Source organism: Puma concolor, chromosome B1, assembly GCF_028749965.1.
Source record: "Puma concolor isolate L17-30 chromosome B1, mPumCon1.1.hap2, whole genome shotgun sequence".
Lineage (NCBI taxonomy): Eukaryota > Metazoa > Chordata > Mammalia > Carnivora > Felidae > Puma > Puma concolor.
Window position 1 is genome coordinate 3,027,011 of NC_141670.1, and position 22,034 is coordinate 3,049,044.

Here is a 22,034-nt window from a genome sequence, read left to right on the forward strand (position 1 = left end):
TATAGAATCTAAAAAAACTGTAGAGCAGATCAATGAAACCAAGAGTTGGTTTTTTGAAAAAATAAACAAAATTGACAAACCTCTAGCCAGGCTTCTCAAAAAGAAAAGGGAGATGACCCAAATAGATAAAATCATGAATGAAAATGGAATTATTACAACCAATCCCTCAGAGATACAAACAATTATCAGGGAATACTATGAAAAATTATATGCCAACAAATTGGACAACCTAGAAGAAATGGACAAATTCCTGAACACCCACACTCTTCCAAAACTCAATCAGGAGGAAATAGAAAGCTTGAACAGACCTATCACCAGCGAAGAAATTGAATCGGTTATCAAAAATCTCCCAACAAATAAGAGTCCAGGACCAGATGGCTTCCCAGGGGAGTTCTACCAGACGTTTAAAGCAGAGATAATACCTATCCTTCTCAAGCTATTCCAAGAAATAGAAAGGGAAGGAAAACTTCCAGACTCATTCTATGAAGCCAGTATTACTTTGATTCCTAAACCAGACAGAGACCCAGTAAAAAAAGAGAACTACCGGCCAATATCCCTGATGAATATGGATGCAAAAATTCTCAATAAGATACTAGCAAATCGAATTCAACGGCATATAAAAAGAATTATTCACCATGATCAAGTGGGATTCATTCCTGGGATGCAGGGCTGGTTCAACATTCGCAAATCCATCAACGTGATACATCACATTAACAAAAAAAAAGAGAAGAACCATATGATCCTGTCAATCGATGCAGAAAAGGCCTTTGACAAAATCCAGCACCCTTTCTTAATAAAAACTCTTGAGAAAGTCGGGATAGAAGGAACATACTTAAAGATCATAAAAGCCATTTATGAAAAGCCCACAGCTAACATCATCCTCAACGGGGAAAAACTGAGAGCTTTTTCCCTGAGATCAGGAACACGACAGGGATGCCCACTCTCACCGCTGTTGTTTAACATAGTGCTGGAAGTTCTAGCATCAGCAATCAGACAACAAAAGGAAATCAAAGGCGTCAAAATTGGCAAAGATGAAGTCAAGCTTTCGCTCTTTGCAGATGACATGATATTATACATGGAAAATCCGATAGACTCCACCAAAAGTCTGCTAGAACTGATACATGAATTCAGCAAAGTTGCAGGATACAAAATCAATGTACAGAAATCAGTTGCATTCTTATACACTAACAATGAAGCAACAGAAAGACAAATAAAGAAACTGATCCCATTCACAATTGCACCAAGAAGCATAAAATACCTAGGAATCAATCTAACCAAAGATGTAAAGGATCTGTATGCTGAAAACTATAGAAAGCTTATGAAGGTAATTGAAGAAGATTTAAAGAAATGGAAAGACATTCCCTGCTCATGGATTGGAAGAATAAATATTGTCAAAATGTCAATACTACCCAAAGCTATCTACACATTCAATGCAATCCCAATCAAAATTGCACCAGCATTCTTCTCGAAACTAGAACAAGCAATCCTAAAATTCATATGGAACCACAAAAGGCCCCGAATAGCCAAAGTAATTTTGAAGAAGAAGACCAAAGCAGGAGGCATCACAATCCCAGACTTTAGCCTCTACTACAAAGCTGTCATCATCAAGACAGCATGGTATTGGCACCAAAACAGACACATAGACCAATGGAATAGAATAGAAACCCCGGAACTAGACCCACAAACGTACGGCCAACTCATCTTTGACAAAGCAGGAAAGAACATCCAATGGAAAAAAGACAGTCTCTTCAACAAATGGTGCTGGGAGAACTGGACAGCAACATGCAGAAGGTTGAAACTAGACCACTTTCTCACACCATTCACAAAAATAAACTCAAAATGGATAAAGGACCTGAATGTGAGACAGGAAACCATCAAAACCTTAGAGGAGAAAGCAGGAAAAGACCTCTCTGACCTCAGCCGTAGCAATCTCTTACTCGACACATCCCCAAAGGCAAGGGAATTAAAAGCAAAAGTGAATTACTGGGACCTTATGAAGATAAAAAGCTTCTGCACAGCAAAGGAAACAACCAACAAAACTAAAAGGCAACCAACGGAATGGGAAAAGATATTTGCAAATGACATATCGGACAAAGGGCTAGTATCCAAAATCTATAAAGAGCTCACCAAACTCCACACCCGAAAAGCAAATAACCCAGTGAAGAAATGGGCAGAAAACATGAATAGACACTTCTCTAAAGAAGACATCCGGATGGCCAACAGGCACATGAAAAGATGTTCAGCGTCGCTCCTTATCAGGGAAATACAAATCAAAACCACACTCAGGTATCACCTCACGCCAGTCAGAGTGGCCAAAATGAACAAATCAGGAGACTATAGATGCTGGAGAGGATGTGGAGAAACGGGAACCCTCTTGCACTGTTGGTGGGAATGCAAATTGGTGCAGCCGCTCTGGAAAGCAGTGTGGAGGTTCCTCAGAAAATTAAAAATAGACCTACCCTATGACCCAGCAATAGCACTGCTAGGAATTTATCCAAGGGACACAGGAGTACTGATGCATAGGGGCACTTGTACCCCAATGTTCATAGCAGCACTCTCAACAATAGCCAAATTATGGAAAGAGCCTAAATGTCCATCAACTGATGAATGGATAAAGAAATTGTGGTTTATATACACAATGGAGTACTACGTGGCAATGAGAAAAAATGAAATATGGCCTTTTGTAGCAACGTGGATGGAACTGGAGAGTGTGATGCTAAGTGAAATAAGCCATACAGAGAAAGACAGATACCATATGGTTTCACTCTTATGTGGATCCTGAGAAACTTAAGAAAAACCCATGGGGGAGGGGAACAAAAAAAAAAAAAAAAAAAGAGGTTAGAGTGGGAGAGAGCCAAAGCATAAGAGACTGTTGAGAACTGAGAACAAACTAAGGGTCGATGGGGGGTGGGAGGGAGGAGAGGGTGGGTGATGGGTACTGAGGAGGGCACCTTTTGGGATGAGCACTGGGTGTTGTATGGAAACCAATTTGACAATAAATTTCATATATAAATAAAAAAAAAAAAAAAAAAAAAAAAAAAAAAAAAAAAAAAAAAAGATAGTTATTTCAATGCATATATCACTAAGGACCATGCGATATTGAGTGATTATTAACTTCCTACTGCGTAGAAGACACAGGAATACACCTGCTGCTGATGGAAAGGCGGAAGGTACAGAAACCCCTTTCCTAAGAGTTTTAGCCTTAGAACAGGAGATGAGATAAATACCCAAATACTGTGACGGCGAATCCCGTACGTGGCATCAGAAGTTGCTAAGGAACTTATGGGAGGTCCAAGGGGAAGAAATCACTCCTGATTACGGGACTCAGGAACTACCTAATGAAAACTGCATTAGCTCTGGGCTGGGCGGAGCGGAGTGGAGGAGCACTGTCCTTTCCAAAGCATCACACGCAGAAGTGCAAAAACACCCTTGTGTCCACCCATCAGGATCTTAGAGCAGGAGCGCCCTTGTGTGGGCTGAGGCTGTGTTAGTGCAGGGCCCTGACCATGGTCACTGAGCATCGCTTATGCGATCAAATGCATCTCATAAACGCTTGGCTAATTTTTAAGTGTGGGTACTTTTTCCGCGTCCACAAAACACAGTAATACTATTCACAGCACCATTCACAGTAACAGTGTAACCCGGGCAAACAGCAGAAACCCTTCACATATCATGTAGGTGCCATCACTGAAAGTAAAAATGTCACATGATTTCGGAGCCTGGTTTTGTCTGTGTTCATAACTGCATCAAAGTAAATGAAAACTCATCGTCAGTGGCGTGTGTGTGTGTTTACGCTTCTTCTTTTTTATTGTTTTCACTCTAGGGGAGGTTTTTGAGCCAAGTATTGGCATCCGCTGGAAGGCAGGCACCAAAATAATCTGATGATGGCTTCTCCTGAGAATGTCTCCCAATGGAGACACTTTCCTTGAGATTTTGATAGAACTGATGAGAAGTGAGTGAGAAGGGCTTTTCAGGAGAACTCAGTGATATTAGCAATTTCTCAGGGATGAGAATTTGCAAAGTGCCATTTCGAGGATGCCGGGCAGCGGTCCTAGCGTCTTTCTTCAAGGAGGCTCGGCCCCCTTGGCTCACCAGCTAATGCTCACGACTGCTGGGACATTAACCTGTAATCACGCACGCACAGGCACACGCATACGCTCACACACACAGTGCTATTATTGCCAGAGAAGAGACACGTTAGAGGAGAACAATGTACCTGAGAACGTGATGTTGAAGCCCTCGTAGGAAATGGAAAAGTCTGAGATGAACCGAAGCTGGGCGGTGAAGTTTCCAAACAAACCCGCCTTAATAGTGTGAGGCAGTACAGAGCCAGTGAGTCTGGCCACGGGCTCGGTGAAACTCCCGTCCTCTGTGATCAGTAAATAGTCGTGGGAGCTTTCTAGGTGGAAGGTGTGGAAGATCATCTGAACTCCTGAGAAGCAGAAAAAGAGGGGGGGGGGGGAGGGAGAGATATCAGAGTTAACAGCTAAGGAAAAATCATTTCTTCTGGGCTTAGAGACATCAAACTCTTGAATCAAAAAACAAATCTTAATAAGCAAAACTTTTAAGTTTCAAAGGAAAATACAGAGAATGGATAGAAAGAGTGGACTTAGAAATGAAGAGGGGATAAACGGTAGAAATAAATGCTTAAGGATATGGAAGTATAGGCACAGGTGTAGATTAGACATGGGCTTATGGGTGTAGGCACAGACACAGGTGCAGACAGACACAAACACAGACATAAACACACAGACAGACACAGATATACAAGTACAACATGGCGGGCATTTACAGTAAGCTGCATGTAGGAATGGTGACTAGCATTTATCCCAGAGGAGAGAAGGACCAGGTAACTTTTTCATTTACATTTAACAAATATCTTCTAGGAAACCTTAGGTTGGAGGTCTAGCCATATAAACGTAGGGCCGAGGGGAGAGTTCATTGAAATTATAGATTTATGTGCCTTTTAGGCATCTGTTCTCACGTTAACCATACCGACAAAGGATCAGTGGATTCCTATAGGAAAACGAATAACATTAACTACAAACAGCTCCTTTTAAATAAAAATACTCATTTTTATAGTGACAAACTCAGTCACTCACAATTTGTTTCTGCTTTATTCTTGATTTCCTTCAAGGAAATTCTGAACATGCACTCATGATACCTATGAGCATAGCGTAATATAGGGCACATAATCAAAAATGTCAATTTAGCAGCAACAGAGTCCAAATTAAGTGTAAGACAGTTTGTCTCCATGAGATTGATGTGATCAAAATTTCATATTATCTCCTTAAAAATGACAAGTGTTGTCATACAGAAAACACCCAGGTACAGTCCTAAATCCAGTGTTTATGAACTACATTTCTCACACAAATTACAAATCTTCCTGGCTTTTAGTATGCTTATCTATAAAATGAGGATAATTAAATCTGCTCCAGAAATCATCACTGGATTGTGTGAAGATAAATGACTTACGTATAATAATACTGAGTAAACTTAGAAAATAAGGCAAGTACAAAATTTATCCTAGATGTATCATGGAGATGAAGTTTGGATACTTTACTTCCTTTGACTTCATCAATATTTGTGTTTTCTCCGACGCACGCCTCTTTCCTTGCCAGCACACCTACTTTCCAAACACACGTTGACCTGTATCAATCTAAGTTACCCGATAGAAAGCAGTACAGGGAATCTACTCCTACTGTAGCATCAATGATTCCAGACCACTCTTCTTCTAAAATCATACATAACATCAAAATTACGGTTAAAATAATATGTGAAGAAATCACGTAGCTTACTTGTTCACACATGCATACCTTCTTCTAACCACTCTGTACATATAAAATCCATGTAATATTCTTACCCTTCCCGTGAGACACTTCAATGGTCCATGTACAGTTCAGGGAGTTTGGGTAAAAATCCGGAAACCCTGGGGAAAGGACGGTTCCACTCTTCCCATGGATGTAGCCTCCACAGAGGGCTTTAAATAATAAGGAATATTTATCGCTGTAGTAAATTTTTGCGATGATTGCTAGAATAAAATACTTTTAAAGTGATACTTACTTTGCACAAGGACTAAAAGTGTGTCAAATATCACCTCTATGAAAAACAAAACAAAACTGCAACTTTACCTGCAATTAGCTATCTCATAGAAAGGTGTCCTAAATAGTACAAAACCCAAAAAATAACACAGAGTCAGGTATGGCCAGGAGAGTGGGGTTTTGTGGGTGACTTACCTGGCCAGGGGATCCCCAGATTTGTGGTCAAAGGTTGTTCTGGGTGTATCTGGCACGACGCAGGATGAGATTAACATTTCAACAGGTGGCCTGAGCAAAGCCCACTGCCCTCCCTAATGTGGGTGGGCCTTAGCCAATCAGTGGAAGGCTCCAACAGAACAAAAGGGTGATTCTTCCACAAATAAGGGGAAACTCCCTTTGTCTGACTGCCTTTGAACAGATAATCTCATCAGGTTATTTATTTATTTTTTTCCTACCTTTGGACTCTTTCTGAGTCTCAAGCCTGACAGCCTCCAGCCTAGAATTCACACCATCCGCTCTCCTGTGTTTCCAGCTGTCCACTGCAAGTCTTGGGACTGGACAGCCTCCACAACATGTAAACCAATTCCTTATAATAAATCCCTCTCCTCCCTCTCTCTCCCTTTCTCTCTCCCTCTCCCTCCCTTTCTCTCTCCTTCTCTTTCTCTCTCTGCGCGCGTGCGCGCGCGCACACACACCCCCACTGGTTCTTTTTCTCTAGACAACTCTGACTTGCACAATTACAGCTTCAGAAATGGTGCAGGTTTGCATTTTTTTAGAGTTGACGGTTTTAGTGGTTCTTCAGTGGATTTAAATCCTCAACAAGACGACCTGTTCAATGTGTCTTAGAGACTAATTTCTTTAATCTTTTTTTTGATTATTATTTTCGAAAGAGAGATTGAGAGAGAGAGAGAGCAAGTGCACATGCGCTTGTGGGAGGGGCAGAGAGAAGGAGAAAGAGATTCTTAAGCAGGCTCCACACCCGATGCGGGGCTTGATCCCAGGACCCTGGAATCACAACCTGAGCTGAAATCAAGAGTCGTTAGCTCAACCGACTGAGCCAATCAGGCACCCTGAGACTCATTTCTGAATAAAGAAAAAGGTTATATGCAATCATGTGAATGAGAAAGTAGAGACATTGAGGGAATCGATGGAATAGGGAAGTTTCAGTTCTCAATCTGTTACCATGTGCTCTCCACGCACACATGTAACCAAGCTTCCTTTTTGGAACTCGGTAAGATTATCATTAAATGACTGATACCTGAAGTAATGTTCTCCTATTAGAATGAACATCCTGAACTGTGTCTCATAAAGCTAGTTCCATAAAGTAACAGCTGCGGAAGAATTAGCGAGTTTGTGAAGGATGCAATCTTCGTATCATGCTCACGCATCATGTGTTTTAAGGGAATAGATAATCTCTTTGAAAATGTAAACCACATGGGAAGAGTTACATAAAAATCAGCAAAACAGAAACTTCTTGAGTGAGTTCTAGCCAATTTTAACGGTGGAGGATTGTCACGTCTTAAAATTAGGTTGACTCCATCTCATTACGAAACAGGTAGTGTTAATATAACATTTGGAATTAATTTGTTCCACAAAGGGCCAGACACTGCCCTCAGCCCTGGAAATGGTGAACAAAACAGACAAAAGTCCTTGCCCTCAGAGAGTCACCACTGCGGTTGAAGGAGAGAGACTATTTCTGCAATAATGTAAAGAGTAGATTATACATGATGTTGGGAGATGGTAAGCACCAGGGGAGAAAATGAAGAGGGAGAGAAGAAGGCCAGGGAATTCTCCGCACTGTGTGGGGTTGGGGGCCACCTGTGCAGGTGGGCAGGGAAGCGTACTTGGGAGGTGGCCCATGAAGAGACCCTGGAGACCAAGGAGGGAGCGGCTGGAGACCTGGGAAGAACTTGTGTGCAGAGACAAGCACTGGGACCAGGCCTGAGTAGGGCTGTGGGTGGGACGTGCCCCAGGGCAGCTGAGAGGGAGGGGGCTGGAGAAGCCAGGATGAACAGTATCTAGAGGGTGGGGGCCTTGCCACTTGTCTGAGTGAGGTGTAGGGCCCTGGAGGCTCCTGTGGGGCAGGACAGGCGCTAACTGGGCCTTTTTCCAGGGCACTGGGCGAGAATGGCGTGAGGCTGGCAGAGGGTCCAGCGGGTAGGACACGACGGCAGATGTCGAAGAAAGTGGGGAGGACCTCGCCATGGTTTCAAGGCAGAGCCACTGGGCTTTTTTCATGAATGGGATGTGGACGCCATGACAGAAAAACAAAAAAAATAAAAATTAAAAGAGCGTGAAGGAACTGAAGGTGCGGCAGACTCTGGGGTGTAGACCAGCTCAGTCTCAGGTCCCCGAAGCTGGATGCCTACTGCACATCCACGCAGAACATCTGTCGTGGCAGCTGGACTCACAAGTCCCCCCAGAGGATGGGAGCAAGAACAGGAGCCCTGGAGACCACCCTGCCAATGGATGTGGATGAAGAAGCCAAACCCGCTCTCTCCAGGGCTAACCGGCCCAGGGAGGTGAGAAGCTTCAACACAGGACATGAGAAAGGTAGCCGTGGCCTGGGACAAGACCGGGGACAGAATGCAGCCTCCAGCACAGCAGCTACCTAGGAGCAACTTTCTATGTGTCTGTGATTGGATCAGGGTAGATCGGGACGTTAGCTTCTCAAATATTTACCAAGGAGGGAAGCATAACAAGTGGAAACCATGTGATGTCAAGTTGAGGTATCACATATGCAGTTATTTGTAGTAACCTTTACCTTAAAACCTGCACATGCTGGAGAAAAGGGATAAAAATAATCTATATCCAGCTACACTTAAGACACTATAAAATTCATCAATCTCTGTTTCACCCTCTGTCTTCATGCCATCAGGATAAAATGGTGGGTCGTACACTGGGAGAAGCTTGGGAGGAGAGACCTCTGACCACTGATGTTTCCATCAGTTCAACACCGAACTCACAAAGCACGAACCCACACCATCGAGGCGCCGTTTAGGAGCAAGGTAAGAAAGAAAGATACCGATGAAGTAAATCAGTAAATCTGCGGCTCGTTTTGATTCATGTATGTGCAAACGCAACACAGTCTTCACGCATTATCAAGAGTTTTGAATAGAAATAATTTCATCCACAAAGCGTCCTTTTTTGTTTTGCCTTCTTTTTTTAGAGAAAGGAGATTTGAGGTACACAATTGTACTGGTATTCCCGCCTGACACCGAAGAGGGAAGAGAGTGAAATAAGGGAACTGCTTTCGTTTTTACTGTCCACATGGGCCTCTGGCCACATCCTCACAGACAAGTCTCCATTCCCTTGGAAGCGCCACAGGGAGCAGGGCATGTAGTCTGAATGACAATAATCTGTTTCTTCCTGCAGTGCACAGTCTTTTCCGGTAGTTCTAAAAAGCACAGTAAACCTTTACTTTTGCTATCCTTAGGGCCATAATTTCTTGAATTTCACTTTTCTATTTATGTCACCTACCCACCGTCAGAGACCCAGAGACATTACACCGGCAACCTCTTGGGAAAACGGAGACGTACAGAAAGGAGGAAAGACAAGACAGATGAACGTATACGCAGTCTTCCGCAAACATGTCTCGAGCTCTGCCTCTGGCTCTACTTTAATTCCTTCATCCACCCACACCTCCATCCGAAATGACTTACTGAGGAATTCACTGGTATTTTCCAGGCCCACGCAAGCTCTTGGGCGCACAGCAACGAGTAGACAAAACACTCTTCTTCCAAAGTTCGCATTCCAGTGGGCCAGGAAAATAACTTGTGGAGGTGACTAATCAGGACTAAGAACAAGGGTCTGAACACGTTCTCGGAACTCACAGGCGGTCTAGGGAATTAGAGCACGGTGGGGTGGGCTGGGGGGGCCGCCGAGTCCATCTGCGCAGGTGTCCGGGCCAATGGGATGTGGACCGTTGAGTGGGCGATACAAGGATGGAGGGGGCACGGGCGGTCTGAGCGGACCCCGTGTTCACAGACTGCCCTGTGACAGGCCGCCAGCTGCCAGTGTCCTGGAGAGTCTTGGGGGTCTAGGGGTGTCCTTGGCAAAGCCCCCAGACCACCCGCGGACCCTGCGGGTGTCCACTTCCTGTCGCCGGACCCTGCCCAGAGGCCTGTGATGTGTCCCAGTGTGCGGACACGAGCTCGTAGAGCCCAAACCCCGGCTTCAGTGTTCACTTCTCCGTGTCTCCTCTGCCTGGACCAGAGGCAGGCCAGAGGAATCGGAGCGGACGGCCTCTCCTCGCTCCCCTGAAAATACCCTTTGTTTCCACAGCACCGACTCTGAGGACCAACCTGCTGGCTCCCAAAATCGTGTCTGAAACACTGGCTTCCTTCTCAGGCCACGGCTGAGTTTCCCACTGCCGGCGAAGGCCCTTGGAATGTAACCTCCGGGGCCCTGTCTTCACAGCCACTTTCTGTTTCTCACCTCTCACGCTTGGTGAAACTGGAGTGTTTCAGGCCTTCTTTGTGTGATTTATGTCCCAGCTCCTGCCTTCCTGTCTCTTCCTCAGAGAGATTAACGTGTGAAAGCACACAGTATTCCGTCTGCTTTGTCCCTCTTTTCTTATTTTCCGTTTTCCTTGTTCGCTTTAAACTACTAATAAAGTTCTATCTGAAGCAAAAATTTAATGGGGTGACATTCTATTTCCAAATATCCGTGGCCTCTCCATGTCCTACAGAGTTATTAAGTTTACTCATTCGTTCACTCATTTGTTCCACCATTCATTCACGTATTTATACTGAATCTTTTATCTAAAATAAATAAATCTTACGTGGAAACCCTACCAATAAAAGGGGGAATAATTTAGAGCTGTTCAGTTAAAGCAGGGGGTGTATTTCAAGCCCTGCTATCATCCTCAGTTTTTTCTCAAAGAAGGCTGGAGTCCCACTCTGGGACCATGGCGCCCCGTGGTTTCAAGTCTTGCCAAGGAAACACGGTTTGTCCCCCAGGACTAGTGTGAAAGGGCTCTGAATGACCTTCAGTCTCCCATCCACCCAGAGCAAACGACTCCCTATCCCCCAAATCCCTTAGCCCGCTGACACTTTCATGCCTGGACTCCTAGCATTCCTTCACTTACAATTCTTCCTCTCAACAGTATCTTGAAAGATGCATCTCGAATCCTGCCTCCCAAGACTTCCAAGATTCCAAATTGTAACTTATTTTTTTCATCTCTCTATTCTCAAAACACTTTTCCTGTGCCTCATAAAGCACTTCTTTCACTGGGTGATTTAAAAAATAAGTCTTTCCCTTCTCTATGCTACAAGATCACGAACTTTCAGCTGTGTAGCTACAAATACAGTAGTTTTCCAATAGATGCTTGTGGAAAGAGTCCAGAGCGTACAAAAATATTTATTCAGTGAAGAAAGTTTTCCAAAATTTTTCTAGCACTTGTCTTTCAACAAATAAGAAGGAGGCAGTTTATTTGAATGTTCACGTTATCTCTTTAAAATGTGAGTATGCTAACGCATAAATGGTAAAAGTGAAATGAAGCAAAATGCTATGCAGATGAAAGAGATATTGATAGAGTGTATCTTCTTTGATGGTGATATAAAATATTGTAATTAATTCTGATTTCTTCTTCCATTCTCAGAGCTATGAATCTTTAAAGGTTTAAATATCCTATTGATGTATCATTTGTCACAATAAAAACCCAGGGGGGTTAAGAGATTGCTTAAGATTTGAAAATGCAACAAGAGCGGGTCTTACGGTTAAATGAAAACAATCAACCATGACGGACTAAAACTCTTGTATCAAACTCTACAATCTCCCCAGGTTTTCAGATTTATTAATAGCCATTTATCATAAATTTATTATTATCTGAAAGAGTTTTCAATGAAACCAAAGCAAACAGTTTATGTTACAAATTCCTTTTAGAAGGGTTAAATTTCAAATGTACACAGATTTCAGTGGGGAGAAAGGAAAAGAGACACAACACATAAATCGAATGTACTTTCTTTTCTGTGGAAAAGGCCAAATGCATGCTGTCATTTCTACAGCATGTCAGCTACCTTTAAGGACTCGAGACCCTTCTCTGCCCATCCTCCCTTCGTTTCTCTGAGAGAATTTCCCACTGACCATTTTGTTCATGTTCCATTCACTCTATGTCCCCAAACCTCCAGGAATCTGCAGAACGTGCCAGGTCAGCCCCAGTGTGTTCGTTTTCTCTTCCTCGGTGCCTCTGCACGGGCTGGCCACTTTGGGAAATTCGACTCATCACTGAAATCCAGGCTCAAGTGCTGTATTTTAGGTGAGACCCTCAATGCCTATCACTATGACCTTAAAAGAAAACTAAGGAGCGGCACCTGAGTGGCTCAGTCAGTTCAGTTCCCGACTCTTTGAGTTCGGCTCAGGTCATGAGCTCATGGTTCCTGAGTATGAGCCCCACATCAGGCTATGTGTTTTCAGGGAAGGGCCTGCTTGGGAATCTCTCTCTCTCTCCCTCTCTCTCTGCCTCTCCCCTGCTCATGCATGCTTTCTCTTTGTCCTTCAAACTGAATAAACTTAAAAAAAAAAAAAAAAACAACTGTGAAAACTATTAAATAATTAAGTGTATGTATGATATATGCACATGCTATGGTCTGAATGTTTGTGTATCGTCGTAACTCATGTTGACTCCCTAATGGCCAACGTGATGGCGTTAAGGAGGCAGGGCCTTGAGGTGTGGGTATGTCACAAGGGCTGATTATGGCCTTTATAGGCCATAGAAGGGGCCCCACAGAGCTCCCTTGCCCCTTCCTCCCTGAGATGACACGGGGAGAACACAGCCATGTGCAGCCTAGAACGGTGGCCTCACAAGAACTGGATCGTGTTGTCCCTCGAACTTGGACCCCATCCTCCGGAACAGTGAGAAACACATGCCTGCTGTAGAGAAGCCACCGTGTCTGGTTTTATTTTGTTATAGCAGGCTGCGTGGGTTACCACAGTGTATCCGGCTACCTGGGATTATATGTTTTAAAGTTAAAGTCTATGGCACTGCACACAAGGAGAAACGGATGTTAGAAAAGTTAATGCTGGTGACCTGGCATGATTCGGTTGAGTGTATCCTGGTCTTGGAGGAGGGGTGGATTCGGGGAATGCAACACGAAGGGACGTGGGAGTTGGGGGGGGGGGTGACTACTGCATGGGCTTGGTTGAGGGGACGAGGACAGACGTGCCTGGGTTGTCTACTGGGCAGAGGAGAAAGTCATCTTGCTCAGATACTAAAATATTTAAACGAACTAAGTTACTACCACTGTTCAATCAAGAATACATGGAGAGTGTCGTTGTCCTCTCTTGGATAAGTGTCTACTCTCACTAGTACCTTATGGCGGCCTTTTCTACCAGATCCAGAGTCTAGTTAGTTAGACGACTGTTGTGTATTTTCCTGTGAAGAGCTGGGCACTTTCATCAACACAACTGATTGTGTATTTTTTAAAAATTTTTTTTTAACGTTTATTTATTTTTGAGACAGGGAGAGACAGAGCATGAACGGGGGAGGGTCAGAGAGAGGGAGACACAGAATCTAAAGCAGTCTCCAGGTTCTGATCTGTCAGCACAGAGCCCAACGCGGGGCTAGAACTCACAGACCACGAGATCATGACCTGAGCCGAAGTCGGACGCTCAACCGACTGAGCCACCCAGGCGCCCCAACTGATTGTGTGTTTACAGCACAGCGACCTCAACTTTTCCATCTTCCCCGCACTGCCTGAAAAGTCTGCAGTTACAACTTGAGGCCGCGCGTTGGCAGTTGCTCAACTCATTCATCCCGAAGGAAAATGGAAAAAAGAGAGCAACTTCTATGTGCTCCCTTCCTAAGTCCCATTCAGCTCTGGTCAAAAAAATAAAAAGAAATAACAATTATTATTAAATTTGCACAGTGGCTCCCAATAAAGCCACGTGTTTGCATATCAGGTAAATAACTCTTCCAATAAAATTACTTCTATGATTTGCTTACTGCAGATTTTGGATTAAATGGTTTAATAAATATTTTGATTGATGCTTAGTTATGCATGAGTAACAACTAAGTATTTTAGGTATGAGACCTTTATCATACTTTGTGCCCTTGTTATAATTCTTGCCAATACAAAATCCTACTATAAATATAGTAAATACTTTTGCATACTATTTATGATACCTCAGATTAAAAAAAATTATTAGTCCAGTAGCTAGCATCCTCTGACACTGTTTAGTAATTACATGGGTAAATTTTATTTATTTTCTTCATCATTAGGGTTCCAATTGCAAAAATAAGACCTAATACAAATTCATATAGCACCAAAAAAATGTGGAGATAAAAACTGAAAGACTCTCTCCCTCTCCCTACAGCTTGCCAACCTCCCAAAATGAGAGCATTAGGGTTACCGTTCTAGAATGTCTATTTTCAGCCAGTTTCTATGTATATACCGTAAATGTGTCTGTAAGTACATGCATGGATATGTTCACGTACACAACATGCATTGTCCTGAGACTTGCTCTTTTCTCCAGAAAGGGGGTATCATTTCAGTTTCCTAGCAACAGGACAGAATGAACGCGCATCTCCCTAATCCCATGATGATGGAGAGTAATTTGACCTTTCTTTTTTGCAAATCCACAGGGTAGAAAAAAAAATATTTTTTTTTGCATTTTCCTGAGTCCGTGTCAGAGTGGACATATTTTGAAGTGTTCTGTCTCCTTCTCTGAAAAGCCTATGTATGTGTTTTCCTCGTGGACCTGTTGTTTTGTGTATGTCACTGTTTTTCTTCCATCCGTTTGGGTGATAAAAGTATCTCGAATCACATTACATGGACAGACCAATTATTTTCTGTAGTCTGACCTTTTCCTTTAACTTTTTTTTCAATAGAAATTTTAATTTGTATGTAGTGAAATCTGTCAATGTTTTCCATTTACTGTGTCTGGATTTACAATTTGAACAACATCATTTATGAAATGTCATCCCTCCTCATGGATTTGGAATAATTTTAGCAAATTAAGTTCTTATACAGGCATATAATCTATTTGTGTATTTCCGTACTGGTTTCATATTTTCATCTATTTTTGGTATACTTCGATACCAGATAGAGTCCTTCTTTATCATTTTTAAAAAAATATATGCCTATTTAGAGGCTTTACTCTTCCAGATTCATTTATAACATTTATAAATTTCTATTAAAAATCCAAATTCATTTTAATTAGATTGTATTGAACATAAAACTTTATTTGTAAAAAATCTGTATATTTAAATTTCATCCCTACCGTCCAGAAATGTATTAGGTATTTCCCTGTATGAGGATATTCTTTTTGTATTCTACTGTAAACTTCTAAATTATTTTAAGGTAAGCCTCCATGTTTCCTGTTAAATATACTCCTGAAGGTTTTAGAGTATATAGATATTATACTTCTACTAACTGTATCCTCTGTGGAAATCCACAGATCTATGTTTATCCTGAACATGGTCATCTATTAGCACTTACTGCCCAAACTTGACAGTCTGTTCTTTGTAATATTTATAATTTATGCCGTTTTCTTATATTACTGCATGTGTGAGGATCTTCTGGATAATAGGAAATAACATTCCTGGTACTAAGAAAGTTATTCTGTTCTCACCTTCCATGAAACTTTTTATAATAGTTTGTTATGAAGTGTGGTATTTTCTATAGCTATATTCATTTCTGTTATGGTTCTCTCTAAGCCACAAATACAACCAACCACATTACAACATTGGTGAAAAACTGTTGTGAATGGGAAAAATATATTCTTTTTTATACAGATAATGTGATAATGTTGTTCTATTCATGACCAAAGGACAAATCCCTTACTGTCTTTGCGAATGGCCACAAGTACCGTATTTGCATATACCCTGCATGGAGCCATCTCAAGGTATTTGTTTGGAGACTTCCAAGGGCGGATACATGCAGGGAAGGGGGAGTGGCTATCCCCGGAAACCACTTGGGGGTCTTCTGGGAAGGTGCTTCCTGGTGGGTCGTCCGGGGAGAGTGCTGAGAGCTTAGAGGAGCTGTGTAGACCTCAGGGTGGTGGCTCAATGCTTGGACTTGGTTCGGAGGAAGACTGGGCCTGATGATGTGGAGCACACGCGCTCACTAGCCTGCCTTCGCGCTGTCTTCAACAAATGCCTCGTGTAAGAGTGTGTGCATAACTGAGCTCTGTTAAGTTTCCGTGTCTGCTGATAAAGTTGAAGACCGGTCCATAATTTTTTTTTTTTTATTTTTCATTTCTAGACAGATGCCTTACCTCATAGAAAAAAAAAAAAAGTGCTAGATAAACTTCAAGTATTAAACGGAATTGTTTCTAAGGTGTACACTTTTCGTATCATACCGCCCTGTACAATACGACACATTCCACCCAAACAACTGAGATATCGACAGCATCCACATTTCTGTAGGGTTTACGGCTCCCTTGAGCTCCACCTACCGTCACAGCTGGGCAGGGCGTGGTTCCACTGATGATTCCTCTCGCAGACCAGGGGCTCATCATCGCTCAGTGTGTACCCCGGGTCACAGCTGAAAGTCACCGTAGACCTGATGCCAAAATGACTGCCGTGCCGATGCCCATTCACAGGGATTCCTGGGTCAAGGCAAGAGTCCGAGTCCAGAGTCACACCTGCGTGCGCAGAAAAAAATACATTAACCACGGAACTCTGCTGGCTTACAGAAAAAATATGTGTGCAGTCGTACATATAAAATATCCCCAGACATCATCAGACCTGGAAAATTATTCAAGTGAATCCAACCATCCATTAATGTAAACAACCAATACACTTTTGCGTATCTGATCCTGTTTTTCTGTAGAGACAGATATTGTTAACTATTTATCAGATGACCTGTAAGTCTACAAACCTGAATAATCCCTTGATGTCTGAAGTTTACTTCACTTCGTTGGAAAACCAGTGAACTGTTAAATGAAGCCTGTCTTCTATCTCTAGCCTCCCCCTTCCCCTTACTGTATTTTATGTTCTAGTTAGAGTTGGGCAGTCATCCTTCAACTTTCGTAGACACGCACACATGTGCCCAAGTCCATACACACATACTGCAAACTAAGACCTCACTGGATCTGATTCTCTAAAACTGCATTCCATACATCCGTGCATTTTTCACATTTGCACGTCAGTCAGCCACTTTGGAGATGGCTACAATTAGCCTATGCTAAAAGGCGCTAAAAAGTAAAGTGCTATATAAAGTCAAGTGATTATGATCATGTCATTACAAGAGTTTCTTTGCTCTGTCTCTCAGATTTCTCTTTATTTTTAGCATATACATTTGAAAAGATAAGGAAAACGGGAGCAGGGGAAGAAGATGACAGTGTGATGGTTACGAATTCAAAGACATAAGAAAGACTCTGCCACTGCTTATACACAACTCTCTAAGTTAGGTTTGGAGCATTACAGTGACGACTTAGACCATGAATTAAAAATCTTAAATCATCACTGATGATGCTCAGTCCCCCCAAAATGATCTCTGGAATAACATTTCCAGTCACTGCATAAATTTGAGTGATGTACCTTACACCTTACACCCTCACTCATTAAGTCAAATACATGACATACAAGTAAGGAGTGAGTTTTTAAAATAAATAACGAGTGATAATATTTCTTCATTAGTATATAGCCAAATGTGATTCAATAGGTACCAGATTGCAAGCAAGAAAGCTGAGCCACTACTGAAAGATGGGTAGTTAGAAATGTGGTTTCTAAGAGAGGTCTGGCTCCTAAGAGGTAACCTGTAAACCCTTGGAATTTCTTTAAGTTTATTTATTTATTTTGAGAGAGAGAGAGAGAAAGAGAAAGAGAGAGAGAGATTGAGAGAGAGAGAGAATCCCAAGCAGACTCTGCACTGTCAGTGCAGAGCTAAACACGGGCTCAATCCCACAAAACATGAGATCATGACCTGAGCTGAAATCAAGAAGTGGACGCTTAATTGACTGAGCCACACAGGCGCCCCGACCCTTGGAACTCCTTGAGTGCTAGGAGTGTTTTGTTGTCCATGCTGTGCCCCTGGACCAAAAGGATTTCAGTCTAGCTGACAAGGAAAGGGCAGCTGGAGATTGAGTTGAACCACGAGGGCAATGATTCAATGCATGATGCTTCTCTAATGAAACACCAATCAGATCTCTGGACACAAAGACCCCAGTGAGCTTCCCAGGTTGGCAGGACTGTGCGTATTGCCCCACAGTGTGGCTAGGAGGTGACACCATTCATGGCCCCATGGGGAGAGGATGACACCCTTTGTGTCTTCCTCTGCCTAACCTGGATCCTTTCTGTAATGCATGTGACTGTGGGCACAACAGCTTTCAACGTATGTCAAGTCCTTCTATCAAGTTATCAGAACGGAGGGTCATTTTGGGAACTCTGAACTTGCAGTTGGTTTCAGAGTTGGCAAAATAAGCAGGTTTTGCCCTTTGCAAATCTGGGTGCTTAACCCCAGAGTTTGGTTACACTGGGTAAAAACTGGAAGACCATCATAGTTAAGATTTCCAAAGGAAAAAATAAAACAATGAACAGAAGAAGAGGCTAAGTGAAAAGACATATATATGGCACTATTTTTCCCAAGAATTTTTTTCTTAAATATTCTAACTAATCTCCTGAAAACCACTGTGTGCCTACTACCATAAACAATAGGTGCCAACTGTCATGACATCCTTCCATTCCTGTGTGGGGCACGGCTCTGCCGAAAGCCGGGCGGCATCATGTGCCCCACAGCCGTCATCTGCTCTGCCCCTCTGTCTCTAAATCCCCCCACGTACACTCATGTTCTAAGGCCGTGTTTACGACCTCTTTTGTAACACAGCAGCGATGGCATGAGTACGCCCTATATACAATGGGTACATACACTAGCTTGTTGGTTTTGCAGGGACAAGATTAACACAAGAATTCCCCCAAAAGACACTTTGCCAAAGAAATGGATTAGTGGGAAGATCCCTGACAAACCATTTAACTATATTTTTGCATTTTGTCAAATGCTTTCCGATGATCACTAAACAATACGCTCGCTGCACCGCAGCAAATAAACCTAATAGGAAAAGGGTGCCTTGGAGGCTCAGTGGTCAAGTGTCTGACTCTTGGTTTCAGCTCAGGTCATGATCTCACAGTTGTGAGATTAAGCCCTGATTTGGACTCTGCGCTGACAGCGTGGAGCCTGCTTGGGATTCGCTCTCAATCTCTCTCTCATTCTCTCTCTCTGCCCCTGCCCTGTTCTCTCTCTCTCTCAAAGTAACTTAAAAAAGAACTTTAATGGGGCGCCTGGGTGGCGCAGTCGGTTAAGCGTCCGGCTTCAGCCAGGTCACGATCTCGCGGTCCATGAGTTCGAGCCCCGCGTCAGGCTCTGGGCTGATGGCTCAGGGCCTGGAGCCTGTTTCCGATTCTATGTCTCCCTCTCTCTGCCCTTCCCCTGTTCATGCTCTGTCTCTCTCTGTCCCAAAAATAAATAAACGTTGAAAAAAAATTAAAAAAAAAAAAAAAAAGAACTTTAAAAATAACAGGATTTAATATTTTAGATGATGTGAGGGCAATATATTAAGTAATAATATTCACAATAAAATGTATAGATGGTAAGCAAACTTTTTCCCACATAAAATTTGCAGGGAACAAAGAGAAAAGCATCAGAGGAAACCAAAGCATACAAATATAAATGCAGAATTCTTTACATACAAAACTGAACTGCAAAATAAACACTATGTTGAAGTCATAACTGCTGGTTAGCACTAACTTTATTCCATCATTCATTCATTCACTCATTTTCACAAAATAATGGACAGAAATACTAAGTTGCACAACGTACAGTTATTGTACTGCTTTGCATTACAATATTTTTGAAGGGACACTACATAGGAGGGTAACTGCGTGCTAGAATTGTAACAGATCTGACGACCAACTCGCCTGAAATGCACCATAAACAGGAACTGTGCAACAAGATGGCAGCAGGGAGAATGGAGGGCAGTGCACGGCGGGTGACATGACTCAGTAGGAAAAGCCCTTTAGAGCGAACTAAAACCAGTCTGTGAGGACGGGCAGCCAACTGACTTTGAAGGAAACCTACACAGACTACTTCAGAGCACTGCTTCGAGCATTTTCCCCCTCCCGAACGAGCCCTCGCCATACCAAGAAAAAGTGGCATTAACGGATTTTGTTGAAGCTTTGAGCATGTGCCGATTCTGTCCCAATTGCTTCTTCCTCAAAATGTAACGTGACGATGCGTTTTCTGACGCAGGGATATAAATACACTGCTCATCATTTGGCCCGTCAAGCAAAGAACTCAGTAACTCACTACCAGTGAATGACTGAAGCGAATGGCTTTGACGATGTCCACGTGCACATTATATTAATGTACACTTGACACAAGGAAAGTTCTGCTTAACTGTTTTTCTACAAGTTCCAGTCAAAGGAAAGGGATGCATATTCTGAGTACCTTTTACCTCCCAAGGCTCTTTCCACAGCCTTCGAAAGGGTTGGAAACAGCAGTCACAATCCCATTTGACAGATGAGGAAATAAGCCAAGAAATTAAGTAAATTGGTTATGTTAAATTATTCACCAGGGTTCACGCCTAAGCCCTCGCCTGCCTTCGTCCCTCCCACCGTGAGGGTGCGCCCGTGCCCACAGGTCCAAGTTTCCAACTGCACGGCATCCATACCCATTACATTTTGACTAGTTTTCCTTTCTGATCTTAAGAAAGGTCATTAACTCTTTCCCTCTCTCTCTCTCTGCCCCTACCCCACTTGTGCTTGCTCCCTCTCTCTCTCTCTCTCTCAAAATAAATAAATAAACTTATAAAAATTTTAAAAAGGGGTGCAGTCAGTTGAGTGTCAGACTCTTGATCTCGGCTCAGGTCATGATCTCACAGTTGGTGGGTTCGAGCCCCAAGTCTGGCTCTGCCCTGACAATGTGGAGCCTGCTTGGGATTTTCTCTCCTCTCTCTCTGCCCCTACTCCACTCACTCTCTCTCTCTCTCTCTCTCTCTGTCTGTCTCTCTCTCTCACAAAATAAATAAATAAACATAAAAAAATTAAAAAACAAAAAAGTCATTAAATCTCAGAAACTAATATGCACACATGCATGTGCGCACACGCACACACACACACACACACACACACACCAGAAAACATTCTTCTTTGCCTTTTGTAATTTTTCTTAATGTTTACTTTTGAGAGGGAGAGCACGAGCATGGGAGGGGTAGAGAGAGGGAGACACGGAATCTGAAGCAGGCTCTACACTGACAGCGGAGAGCCTGACATGGGACCCGAACCTATGAATAATGAGATCATGATCTGAGCCCAAGTCGGATGCTCAACCGCCTGAGCCACCCAGGCACCCCAATTTTTAAAAATTGCACAGTGTATTAGCAGCAAAGCAGGACAGATACATTTACATGCAATGAACCTTGCTTTTCTGGAATATTTTAAAGGACACTTTTGAAAGCATTTCCAAAAAAACAACGCTCTAAAATTGAATGGAAACCTCCATATGCTTGAGATACCAACTAGCTGTCCAGTTGCCTATAAAATCATGGCTACTTTACAGTGGTGGTTCAAAGCTCTACAACAAACAGAGCCAGCAAATGATTATTCTGGGGGAATAATACAACGACTATTATACAAACTGTGTCCCATTCCTCATGAAGAATAAAGTTAATAAAAGGACAGACTGTAACTGGACGCTGTGTTTATAAAATGGATGATTCCGGGGAGCCCGGGTGGCTCAGTGGGTTAAGTAACTGACTTTGGCTCAGGTCACGATCTCACAGTTCACGAGTTCAAGCCCCGCGTCGGGGGCTCTGTGCTGACAGCTCACAGCCTGGAGCCTGCTTCGGATTCTCTCTCTCTCTCTGCCCCTGCCCTGCTCACACTCTGTCTCTTTCTCACAAATAAATAAATTTTGAAAAATAAAAATTAAACAAATTAAAAAAAATTAAATGGATGATTCATAAGAGTCCGCACACAGAACAGACGACCCTTCTGGCTCTGCTCGTAGGAAAACCTTGGAAAGAAAGGCTTCGCCCATCCGCCTCACAATTCACAAG

At 42.8% G+C, this 22,034-nt stretch overlaps 1 protein-coding gene across 5 annotated transcripts in view; it reads right to left on the minus strand.

Moving 5' to 3' along the window:
- Positions 1–22,034, minus strand: part of CSMD1 (CUB and Sushi multiple domains 1) — a 2,044,057-nt gene that overhangs the window by 367,301 nt on the left and 1,654,722 nt on the right. For all 5 annotated transcript variants that reach the window (XM_086703086.1, XM_086703088.1, XM_086703085.1 and 2 more), the window contains 3 exons: positions 16,437–16,625; positions 5,864–5,980; positions 4,217–4,432 (listed from right to left, as the gene is read on the minus strand). In XM_086703086.1, coding sequence (XP_086559212.1) covers positions 4,217–4,432; positions 5,864–5,980; positions 16,437–16,625 — 522 coding nt within the window. The remainder of the gene's footprint in view (positions 1–4,216; positions 4,433–5,863; positions 5,981–16,436; positions 16,626–22,034) is intronic.